This window comes from Barbus barbus, assembly GCF_936440315.1.
Source record: "Barbus barbus genome assembly, chromosome: 1".
Taxonomy (NCBI): domain Eukaryota; kingdom Metazoa; phylum Chordata; class Actinopteri; order Cypriniformes; family Cyprinidae; genus Barbus; species Barbus barbus.
Genome location: NC_136729.1, coordinates 16,077,942 through 16,089,950, shown reverse-complemented (window position 1 = coordinate 16,089,950; position 12,009 = coordinate 16,077,942). Strand labels below are relative to the sequence as shown.

The 12,009-nt window shown below is 39.4% G+C and overlaps 2 protein-coding genes across 2 annotated transcripts; one reads left to right on the top strand and one right to left on the bottom strand.

The window, feature by feature from the left end:
- Positions 1 to 1,194: 1,194 nt before the first annotated feature.
- LOC306872892 (vitamin D 25-hydroxylase-like) lies at positions 1,195 to 5,576 on the bottom strand. The gene is made up of 5 exons (XM_079421804.1): positions 5,210 to 5,576; positions 3,930 to 4,071; positions 2,654 to 3,283; positions 2,238 to 2,564; positions 1,195 to 2,153 (listed from the first exon to the last, which is right to left on the bottom strand). The coding sequence occupies exons 1-5, from the start codon at positions 5,447 to 5,449 to the stop codon at positions 1,972 to 1,974; spliced, it is 1,521 nt and encodes a 506-aa protein (XP_079277930.1). The 5' UTR covers positions 5,450 to 5,576; the 3' UTR covers positions 1,195 to 1,971.
- A 3,434-nt stretch (positions 5,577 to 9,010) lies between these two features.
- LOC306876595 (calcitonin-1-like) lies at positions 9,011 to 11,230 on the top strand (the record flags this gene model as incomplete). The annotated part of the gene is made up of 4 exons (XM_079427892.1): positions 9,011 to 9,100; positions 9,799 to 9,890; positions 10,317 to 10,451; positions 11,041 to 11,230. Exons 1-4 carry the CDS (start codon positions 9,098 to 9,100, stop codon positions 11,228 to 11,230), a joined length of 420 nt encoding a protein of 139 aa, XP_079284018.1. The 5' UTR covers positions 9,011 to 9,097.
- Between the last annotated feature and the right edge of the window lie 779 nt (positions 11,231 to 12,009).

The window sequence follows — 12,009 nt, the reverse complement described above, 5'->3', positions numbered from 1 at the left end:
GTATTTCAGGGCCGTCAGGGAATGCATTTTAATGCTGTTAGAGCCGTCAGAGAAGTCAAGGTTTGCACTTACGATATTAATGAAATCTATTGACAGTTAAGAAAAAAATCTGCATGTTTCCTTCACTGAGGCTCCATAAATATGAATCAAAAGTACAGAAAAAAAATACTGTAAATTCACTTTATAATCTTTTTCAACAGTCATTAGTCCAGTCTTTAGTGTCACATGATCCTTCAGAAATCATTTTAATATGCTGATTTAGGGCTCAAGAAACATTTATCTTTATATTTTTGTGGAAACGACAAAGCATTTTTTCAGGATCCTTTGATGAATAGAACATTAGGAACAATATAAACATCTTTACTGTCACTTTTGATCGATTTAATCTTCAGCGAGTATTTAATTCTTTAAAAATGTACTGACCCCACACTTTTGACTGTATGTAGTTTGTATTTTTCCCAACAAAACTATACTTTTTCAGCTTGAGCTGCCAACTCAAAGTAAATATGGTACACATGTAACATTTTAATCACACTACAGTGAACATGACCTTTCACCTATTAAGAGATGTCCAAACACAAGCAGAATGTCTTCACCCTTCAGAATTATCTCTATGATGCAACATGTTTTTGACATTATCTAAGTGTGTTTACTGAGCATCATCAACTCGATGTTGCTGCTTATTTCCTTCGTGCTCAGCCCAAGTGTTCTCCTGGGAGGAACTGCCTGTAAGATGACAGTCGGCAGATGATGAGTCCCCAAGTGTAGGTCGTATGAAAGGCCAGCCTTATCTCTTCAGATGACAGCATCTCTGTGACAGCTTACCCAAAGCAACAATGCCCCTACCCTTCACTTCGCTTTTGAGTTTTCCGGTCCTGAGCAGGAAAGATTTTTTCGGCCAGTAAATGTTTTTACAGTGACAACATAGGGGTTTTAAAGGCACTGCAGAAGGAAAACAAGATATTCCATAGGTTCACAATCAACAAACACTTGTCACAGCCAAAAAAAAAAAACGCTTCCAAAAAAACCAATTCATACAACTGCTCGAGTCACTCAAGAAATCTTGAGGTTTCTATCTATATGCTCCTTTTCCAGCTTTATATGGTGTATAATTGGCTTTGGAAAATTCCAGCACAGTTGAAAGAGGTCGCAGACAGAAAGCTTAGGATCAGCAGTAAAACCCAACACGCAAAGCAAAGGCTTTTGTCTTTATTTTATAATTTTTTTTTTTGTCAGGTTTTTCATTTTTTTTATCATAACATGCAAAAAAAAAACTTGTTAAAAGTGAATAAAAATAATATTGAGCTATAAAATGTATACTGGAGTCCAGCTTTTCATGAAAGCACCTTTTTTTTTCCTCAGAAATATTGCAGCTCAAGTTTCTCGACAGTCTCTTTTCACTGAAATAAACTAGGGACAGGGCCTTTACTGCAGAATTGATATATGGCATTAAACCAATGGGAGTCAAGAAGCATTTCCAAAACTTTCTGGGAAAGGCAGCTGTTCTCTTCTCACTTGACTGACTCCAGAAATGGGGGAATTCAAGGAATGCTGGAAAAGACAGACCTCCAAACCGTTATAGAGGTAAACCCTGTCAATCATTGACACAATAGCTCGTCTCATATTGACAAGCACAATGTTCGGTTTGCTACACAGTACACTTATTGGTTCAAGTTATGAAAGATACATGCTACATTTATCTTGATACCCTCATGCACATTCTCATTTGGTAACACACATTCTTTGCTCTCCAGAGCATGTGTTCTGTAACAGTTCTCTTATCACTCTCAGGCTGGGTTCTGTGAAACTATGGAGGACAGGTTCTGAGAATTTAACAAGTCAATATCAGAGGTCAGTATTCCCTGCTGAAAACCTGGTGGAATTTAAGACGGGGAACTGCTCTGCCGTTTGCATTTCTTTGTAGGATCCCCTGAGGTGAGTGCATGTGTTCCAGAGTTCACAGGGCAAGGTTTACTGCTGTCTCCTGATGGCACATATGGAGTACGGCCGAGGCTGAAGGGTCATGCCTAGTTTCGGAGAGAGGCTTGGAATAAAGCCTTCGGGGAACTGAAGATGGAACCTCTGGAGCAACGTGGCGAAGAACAAGAACATCTCCAGCCTAGCCAACTGCTCTCCCAGACAGTGCCGCTTACCTAAAGACAAACACACAGAAATCAGATACATCAGAACAACGAAATGCTTTTAGATTGAACGATTCCCAAATATCTGCCGCTTACCTATTGAAAAAGGAAGAAACGCTTCATGCCGGACAAATTTGCCATTACAGTCAAGGAACCGCTCTGGGCAGAAGATGGATGGGTCGCTCCAGTACTTCTCATCAAAATGCACCGAGTACAAGTTAGTGATGACCATGGTGCCCCTGGGGATATTGTAGCCACGCACCACCGCATCTTGAGATGTAGCACGGAAGATGCCCAGTGGGACGACATTGCAAAAGCGCAGGACTTCATGCAGCACTGCCTCCACATACGGCATCCTCTGCTTGTCTTCAAGAGCAGGTGGTCTGCCATTCAGGACGCAATCGATCTCCATTTGGACCTTTTCTGCATGGAAAAAACATAACATGATTAGTGCAACGACATTAAAATGATGTAAACGAGGAAAAAATACCCATTGCGCCATGGGCACCAACCTTGTATCCTGGGATACAGAGCCATGTAGAGCATAGCCCAGCGCAGACAATTTGTGGTAGTCTCTGTGCCTGCAATGATGAGCTCTCCAACAGAGAAAATGAGATTATCTTGAGAAAAAGATGTGGCTTTATCGGTGGTGCTCTGCTCCATTTCGTCCAAGTAGGCATCAATGTAATGTTGTGGCGACTGGGGTACCCTATCCTGCGAGAAGCGCTTGATGATTTGCAGAAGGAATTTGTAGACCTCGTTGGCATTGCAGAAGAGCTTTTGGTGCTTCCCGAAGGGCACGTACTCCATCCAGGGGAAGGCGTTGTACAGGAAAGCCCAGCCACTGGCTGCCAGCTCCACATTTTCGCTGAAGATCTCAATCATGTGCTGAAAATCGCTGTCGTCGTAGGTGAAACGTTGCCCAAAGATAATGAGGTTGGTGATGTTGGAGACAGCATTGGTCACGAGATGCTTAGGGTTAAAGGGCTTCCCCTGATGCTGGTCAATGGCATCAAGAAAAAACAGGCACTCCTCAGAAATCCTCTCAAACATCCGCTGACCGCTGCCAAAGTAGCGGAAGCAGTTCACAGCCAGTTTGTTGTGTTCAATCCAGCCTCGACCGTATTTGCAGTTCAGAAGGCCTAGACAGAGAACAAACAATGCTGAGAGAGGTCGGTTTAAATATGGAAACAAAGAGATTATTGCTTAACCAGAGATTATTAGTCAAACAGTACTAGTCCCATGGTTTAAAGACAGATTACAAGAACTGCGATACTGATAAAGTGATAACCTCATGTGTGACTGTTCGCTCTTCTCTAGCTATTGCCCCAACTCTGACATACATTACCATGCCAGGGCCTTTTCTCTGAATCACCCAGATAGTTCAAGGAATAGTTCACAAAAATGAAAAAATATTTCATTCACTTACCTTCATGTTGTCCTATTACATATTCTGCATAAAACTAAATGAGATTTATTTTTCCTACCCAGACAACATTTTATACTGACCATGACTGTTAAGCTAAAAAAAAAAAAAAACCCCATAAAACTAGTCCATGCTTTGTGTTGCACAGATCAAAATTCAAGTTATTCACTGGAATAAACTTTACTGTAGTTTTATGGTGTTTTTTTTTGGAACAATAACTTCATGTAGGTTTAGAAGGACATGTAAAAAGAAAAAAAACCTTTCATTCTTTGGGTGAATTGTTCCTTTAATCTAGCTCATTCTACAGCGATCTATTCTGGGAAATCATTCTAAAATAAGTTGTTCTATAAGGAAACACTTACCTCCCATTTTTGTCATCTTCTGAAATAAAGGGAGGGATGGACGGTCTGCAAAAACCTCACTTTGGTGATATAGGCACTCTTTAATGGCATCATAACCATTTAGAATAACAGTCGAGATTCCTCCCAGGTCTAGACTGAAAATCTGGATAATAAAATGGCAATATTCATTAATCCACTCCCCTGCCAAACATATTTCTACTAATGAAGGAGTATAATTAGAAGGCTACATTCACTCTCATGGATACAGTGAGGAAATGAATTAGGCATGCTGACTCAGCATGTCTTGGCCATTCTGCAAAACTGAGTGCTGCGGCGCTCTGCCAAAAACGCAACAGCAAATGCAAGACTCTTTTGTTCTTTTCAAGCCCCCCAGCTACACTTCTCACGACGCGACGCGACGCGTCAAGAGAACGCTGTGATTCACTAACACGGACCAATCAGCTGTGAGCTCGATGAGAGACTTCAGCAGTAAAATGAGTGGCGAACTTTAGTTTTAGTGGATGGACTCCCACTTAATAAAAAATAATAATTAAATAAAGTGCATATAACTACTATGTACCCTACTAACATTTAAATTATTCATTTATTACAATGCGTGTTATACGTCGAAAATACAAGAACACAATAAGTAGCCTAACCTATATTATTATTATTATTATTAATAGCCTATCAATGTTCTTATGGTAAGAAGTTATCAACTGATAGTATACACTACCAGTAAAACGTTTTTGAACAGGAAGATTTTGTTGTTTGTTTTTTAAAGAATTATTTTCTGCTCACCAAGACTGCATTTATTTGATCCAAAATACAGCAAAGGCAGTTATATTGTGAATATTTTTACTATTTAAAATAACTGCTTTTTATTTGAATATATTTTAAAATGTAATTTTTTTCCTGTGAGCAAACATTAAAAATCTTGCTGTTCAAAAACTTTTGACTGGTAGTGTAGCCTATATATATATATATATATATATATATATATATATATATATATATATATATAGTAGTGTATATTTGCAGCTCTTCAGAAATGAAAAACTTCATTGTGTACAACTTTCTTACCCTTCATTCATTACACGACAGGGTGTAAGATACACTATTATACATAATTATTATGTGTTGGCTTAAACTCGTTTTTTAAACGGCAAAACCAAACAAGTGACAACAAAAAATATAAGCAAAAACGTAAAGTTAAAAGCAGACAAGTCTACTGTATGTTATGTGATTATGTGCAAGTAAATAAGAGAAAGTGAGGACTGAGAGTGAAGTGTCATCCGTACCTGTCCGTGGATATCACTCTGCCTCTTCATGTAGACGTGAGGCTCTGTGGCTAGGGACAGAATATTCCCTATCATGGGTAAAGGTGTAGGTCCAGGGGGAAACCCTCGGGGTCTCCGCTGCTTTACGAGCTGGCGAGCTACCAGCAAAATGAAGAGTGTAACGAACAAACTGCCCAGACATATGAGCGGTTGCTCCCAAGAAACAGAGAACAGAGATGTCAGCCGTTTAATCGATACCATTTTAGATGCAAACACTTTAGGATAATCTGTGCTTTCTGAAAAGTTTCTTGCGCTCCGTTCTCTGTCAGTCAGTGTATTGGGAGATCATCTAGCACATGTTGCTCTATATCCCCCGCCTCTTAAAGGCTAAGATTGGCTGGCAGAAAGAGCGCTTTGGAATTGCACTGTGTTTGATTAAACGGTGGCCAGAACTATGATCGCGAGAATTCAGGCCGATTTCTTTTCATTAGGGCAGGCGGTCACAGCTACGTTTCCAAGCAGGCTCTTCTTTGTAACTTACAACATGTGGCCACGCCCACCCATACAAATCAAAAAATGACTTAACCTTTTCTTTGAATTAATGGTTGATTAATCGAATCTTTGATATTTGTTCACGAAAATGACTCGTTCATTAATTAATTCAGTGCCCATCTCTGCACTTACATCGTTGCTCCACTAGGTGGGGACAAGCGAGATTGTAGAGAGTGTATATGTAATGAGTGAATCATTTGCTGAACCGATTCAACATCGACACATAAACAAGTCTTTTCTGTATTAAACTTGACGTGGTTGCAACTCCCCACGAATTACAACACAGTAGAACTTTTCCTACATGTTGCCAAATGACCTAGTATTTGCTGTAGTAGGCCTAATAAATACAAGTAAGATTTATGCTACAAACGTTGACCTTATGATCTGAAACTCCCCTCTCCAGTCATGTCAGCATTTTTTCTGCTATTTGAACCAAGCAGTGACCTGCAAGTTCTTAGCACATTTATCAAGTCATCACTCACAGGTATCTAAAATAGCACCCAGTTTAATTTATAAGCACATATTATATTGCCTACACTGTGATCATTTATATTAGGTATCTGTACGGTGATGTGGGTGTATTTAATTATTTAAACAAAAGCATTATGCTTCTGCACCATGTATAATGCATGGAAGCATTTATAAACAAACAGGGTATTATGATATTATCAAGTGCTAGGCACTGCAGAATCATTCATATTTAAAACTCAGTAGTTTGTCATAAATATTGTAATGTATTACTCATATTTAATTAGGAAATTGTATTCATGTTAATCCAACCAACAATTCAGAACCAACAGTTGAATTCAAGACAGCACAAAGCATTTGCACTTCCACAGCGCACAAAATCACTAAATAAAAGAACAAATAAAATAAATAAACAGTCTTATGTATGTTATTCATTAACAGCACCTCAGAAAAAAAAGTGAATAGTGCCTTCAGAGCAGCATAAACCTTTTATCTTAATTGCACCCTATAAAAATTGCATGAGCTGATATTTATAAACTGTGTAATGTGGGAAATGCTGTCTTGAGAACATAATAGATTTGAAGAGGAAAAACAAAGCAAATGTCTTTGCATAACCGAATTCAAACCAACCTCTGATGTTTTTATACTTTTAAAGGATGTGTGAATGAAGTTTTAGAGTTTTTTTTTTTTTTCCAGTAGAAATGTGATTTTCCACACTGATGATGCTCCATTCCATGGTATCTTGGGTCTTATTATCTATGAAGTTTTCTTCTGAGCTATTCCATCGGTATGGATATAAATCCGGCAAGTCTCAGAGGATTCTGTTCAAAGACTGTGTTTGTGATATATAATGAGGACATCTAGAACATTCAATATATCCTCCCATAAGAAACACATCTTATTATGGATTTGCTATAGCACCGGGAAAACTCAGTCAACATAGATTAATCAATAAAGGAAAGTGAGACCTCAGAGGAGCACCGGCACATTACGAAAAGAAGTCCTTTGCTGTGATTTTAGCAAAAGATGAAGCCTGAAAATGTAATTAGTAATGGAGGATGCTGTGATTCAGAAATAGCTTTTTCCTGCATAGTGCATTTTGCTGAAGTGTTGCACATGCGGTAAGCAGTTTTGAATGGGCCCAGCTCATACCCATCAGAGGTGTCTCAGTCATTCTATTTGTTAGTCCCTGGTGACTTGGTGGCGTGCCAATCCCAGTCAGACGATGCCATTGGTTGTTAATGTAGTCTAAATAAAAGGATGGTGTGTGATCAGTAAAGTACACAGACGAGATTATGATGAACTCTAACTCACTCAAGAAGGTTGATTGATGAGCAACACTCAGTGATTAAATCTCATTTCCTTAATGTCTAAGGATGAACTGTGCTGGCTCCTCGCTGACCATTTAGTGCTGCTCTTTGTCTCAGAGAGGGTTATGGATTGTGTTTAGTTTTCCTCTCAGAGTCATTACAAATCACACTTAATCCCTGTTCAGTTCCGTCTGCAGGTGTTTAAACAGCCGGGCAGTCCAGAAAAGCTTTGTCGGATGTCTTCTGCACCAGGATAACAGCTGCGATTAGCGATGCCGTTCCTTAGATGAACTCACAAAGCATGTCATGGGCGAATGCCGCCCTTCAACAAACGTAAGTCCAAAAGGACATCATCTGCCTCGAAACGAAATGATTATCTGTCTTCTGAAATAACTTACAGAAGGCCGGGTGGAGTGAGTGATGTTAAAGCATGACCAAATTTGAAAGGTTACAGTATCGACTTCAAAGTTTTCACGCAGGAAAGGAAAACTTGCCGGCTTACTTTGTTTGCTTACTCACTGATCTATGGACATCAGCAAAGCCTCAGCAAAGTGTTCCTCTAGCGGAAATGACCCTTCATTAGGCAGAAGGAGTTCATCACGCGTGCAAGTGTAGTTTGTGTCCGTAGCGGGGGTCCCTGGTCCTGTCACGTCGCCCAGATTTACTTATTCCATCATTGGCGAGGCTTTGGGTTCGATTGCACTAAAAGGCTCATCCAGACTAATGGGGTTCCTATGTGACGCAAACACTGTCTCTTAGTGGAAATGGTTTATTAGGCCTTAGCCAATAAAGAAGAGGAGTCAGATGATGCCTCAAGACAAAGAGTTCTGTAATTGGGACTGAGATAGAAGGCTTGTTATGGTCGTAACCTCTTTGATTCTGACAAAGGGTCATATCATCATGGAAATCCAAATAAGGACAAGAGCAATGTTGCAATTGATCATACACATTATTACAGGATACACAGTAAAAGGGTATTTGAGTTTGTTTTCCACCATCAGCATTTGTCTTGCACGTAATTTAAAAATGGATTTACCAAAATGTCACACATAAGCCTTGTGCCTTTTTCTCTCTGTCCTTTAAGTGTGTAGTCACAACAATTTTGTGTATGTGCTATACTCAATGATTTCTAAAATTATCATAATTGTAAAATAATTTCAATTAAAGTACTAAGCAGAAAAATAAGTATATCACACAAACTGTGTGTGTATCACATACAGTATGCAGAGACAAAATTATAGATAGATATAGATAGATAGACAAACAGATCACAATCAATAGTTTTGTACCAGCTTGTCACTAAGAATTATCACAACAGAAAAACAGATCATAGACTTTCTTTAAATAGTTTACTTGCATTTTTTTTTTTCCAAACGATATTGAATTTTGCTGATCACTGGTAAATTTTTGTGAATGGAGCAGTTTGTGATTGAAGAATGACGTCATTGGTGTGACACACTCTTTATCATTTTTTTCCAGAAGCCCGAGGACAATCTGATTGGTTGGATGAGGGAGCAGTGAGCTCTGGTTGGCTGTCGGCGAATCATTAAACACCCACACTGTCAATAGTGAGACCCACATGGTGGGTATATAGGCAGGTAGCTTAATGCAACAGACTCAAAATTTCATCAAGTTGAAATATCCCCTCTATTTTGGGACAATTCTTTTCTATATCTATTGCACGAAGCCGAGCATCTCAAGGTAAGTAACAACTATTTATGGCTTGACGTACTAGATGTGCAATTCTTTTTATAATTCTCAATATACTGTACTATAGACGTGTAAATAAACTAAATAAAATATTAGGGAGCGCTTAATGGAATATACATTACTCTTCGACACAGAAAGGCATGATCGGTGGATTTTTTCAAGGAGAATTGGACGGCTCCTTAGACCTGGCTGTGGGTGCAGAGACAGCAGCTCATTACACTAATGCACAGGGTCCTGCTGGAAGGAAAATCACGAGACTAATATCTTTAATGCTGCAGTTATAGCATAGCGTAGTGACAGTAGGAGACGTCTGCACCAACCACAAAAGCTCTAGTTTTTCAGCAGCAAACGGGAGAAGACTTTCCAAATATTATTTTAGTTTTTAAGCTCCGTCAAATGGTGTGCCAATGATTTTGAAAAGCAGGAGAGAGTTTGAGGGGAATAAAAACCGATAGATGAATAGATAGGAAAAATAAATTTTCGACTTTTTCAAAAGTAATGGCTTGACCAAATGTTTTAATTTTTCCAGTCTTTTCTTAAACTATCTAATGATGAAATGTTTTACCACAGGGGACCATGGTTATGTTGAAGATCTCCGCTTTCCTTGTTGCCTACGCTCTGATTATTTGCCAGATGTACAGCTCTAATGCAGCTCCTGCCAGGTGAGGTTTCATAAGAATCATATTGTCATGTTGATAAATTCTCAAAGGGCAGTGTTTTTTCCCGTGATAATTCCTTAAATTAGCTACAAATATCTGTAAGTGAAATTGGTGCTTTGGTAAAGTCATTCAGACGGAGGCAAGAGAGCATATGTTTTCATTAGAGGTTGCGGCATCATGGACTATCAGTCTTCTGATTACATCAGATGAATCCCAGCCAAACCCACTCTGCTTACGACAGTATTGATCGGGTGATAAATCTTAACTTGGCAACTGGACAGCCTTTAAGTGCCATACTCTTAGCAGATTGTTTTGATTATGTTTAGGATTTGATGTAGCAAGCAAAAAGTGCTTTTATCATGCAAAAAAGAATACCTCACACAAACCGTTTGCATAGTCCCCTCAGACATGTTAATTGTTGCATTGCAGGCCTGCACTGGAATCATCACCAGATCGAACTACACTTACTGACTACGAAGCGAGAAGGTTGCTGCATGCAATCGTCAAAGAATTCATGCAGATGACCGCGGAGGACATGGAGCAACAGGCAGCTGAGGAAAACAGGTACAAATCCCATCATAACTACTTCTCGAATCACTGCAAAACACAATCTGTTGAATAATTTAGCGAGTGTGCACTGATTTGTTTTTTTCATATTGAAGAAAGTAATGCTGAAATTCTTCCAACATGAGAGCAATGCCTCCTTAATGTCAGGTGTACTTGTACTTGTTGTATATGACAGGTATGTGATACATTTCTGTACAGATATGGGGGTTCATTTTTCGATTAAAGCTGCAGAGTCCTCTGCCAGTTTATTCTGTGCATGAAACTTTATTTACTCATTAGATTTATGAGAGATTGACTGTTTGTAAATGCCTGTTTGCTCTTAATGCATGAAAATGAGTATATCAAATGGCATGGGCGGAAGCATGATCTGAAAACATGAGAGGAAATGCCTGCATGATATGCTCAAGTAAAGACATGAACAGTGCAGCAGAAAATGAATTACTGAAGCATGATTTGAGACCATAATGAGAGCCTTGCGAGGGAGCATGTCAACATGCATCCTGTCATCATGTCTATCCTGTATGTGAATGCTCTTGCATGTCTACGTGTCTATGAGTTTCTCTGCATGTGGTCTGTTTCCTCACAGCTTGGGTAGACCCGTGTCCAAGCGCTGTTCCAGCCTCAGCACTTGCGTGCTGGGGAAACTGTCCCAGGAGCTGCACAAACTGCAGACATACCCACGCACCAATGTAGGAGCGGGTACGCCAGGCAAGAAGCGCAGCCTGGAAGAGAGTGAGGTGTTGGCTGGATACGGAGAGGCGCTCAATCGTGTCTAATCGGCAGCGGCTGTAAACCCGCGCTTGGCCCTGATATGCGAGTGCATGTGGAAGTTTGCTTGCCTGATTGACTTGAAAGAACATTTTTTTTCTACTTTCTTTGGCAGAGTAGCAAATCTCAGACAGACTCTGTTCCACTAATTTCATATAGTCACTGGATCTATTTGGGTTATATAACTGATTCATGAAATCGGGGAGCTCACATTGGTAGATAGGGCGTAACGATGAGCTTTTTTTAAACCCACAGCAAAATTCCTGTCTTGTGTGATTTGACTTTATTCTTGATCTAATAAAGATATTTTTAGAAGGAGATCTTCTCTGCTTGTTGTTTGTTTAAAGCTCAGAAATGAACAGCCGTTTTTAATTTGATAAATTATAAGTAATCAGGCTTAAGTACCCATTTTAGGTAAGATATATTACTGCTGCCATTTTTCTTTTTTTTCTCAAATATATGTAATACATGAATATTGCACATTTCATATTCTTAATTTTAATATGTATATTCATTTCTTCCAAATGAACATTTCAATTCCCAATATTTTCCTCCTCCAGTGTTACAACACAGAAGAGAGCTTGTAACACGGCCACATGTGTGACCCATCGCCTGGCAGACTTCCTGAGCCGCTCAGGGGGAATTGGAAGCAGCAAATTTGTCCCCACCAATGTGGGCTCTCAGGCATTCGGCAGACGAAGGAGGCTCAGTCAGGAGTAGTCAACTGAATGGGTCTTCGTGAAATGGTATGTGAATAGTGTTCTGAAGACTCTCGTGTCATTTCATT

Excerpts from the sequence above, each read along its gene's own strand:
- LOC306872892 (XM_079421804.1), bottom strand. The coding sequence starts at position 5,449 with ATGGTATCGATTAAACGGCTGACATCTCTGTTCTCTGTTTCTTGGGAG. Across the intron at positions 4,072-5,209 it reads AGAGTGATATCCACGGACAG|ATTTTCAGTCTAGACCTGGG; the intron begins GTACGGATGACA and ends TTTATTATCCAG. Across the intron at positions 3,284-3,929 it reads GAAGATGACAAAAATGGGAG|GCCTTCTGAACTGCAAATAC; the intron begins GTAAGTGTTTCC and ends TTCTCTGTCTAG.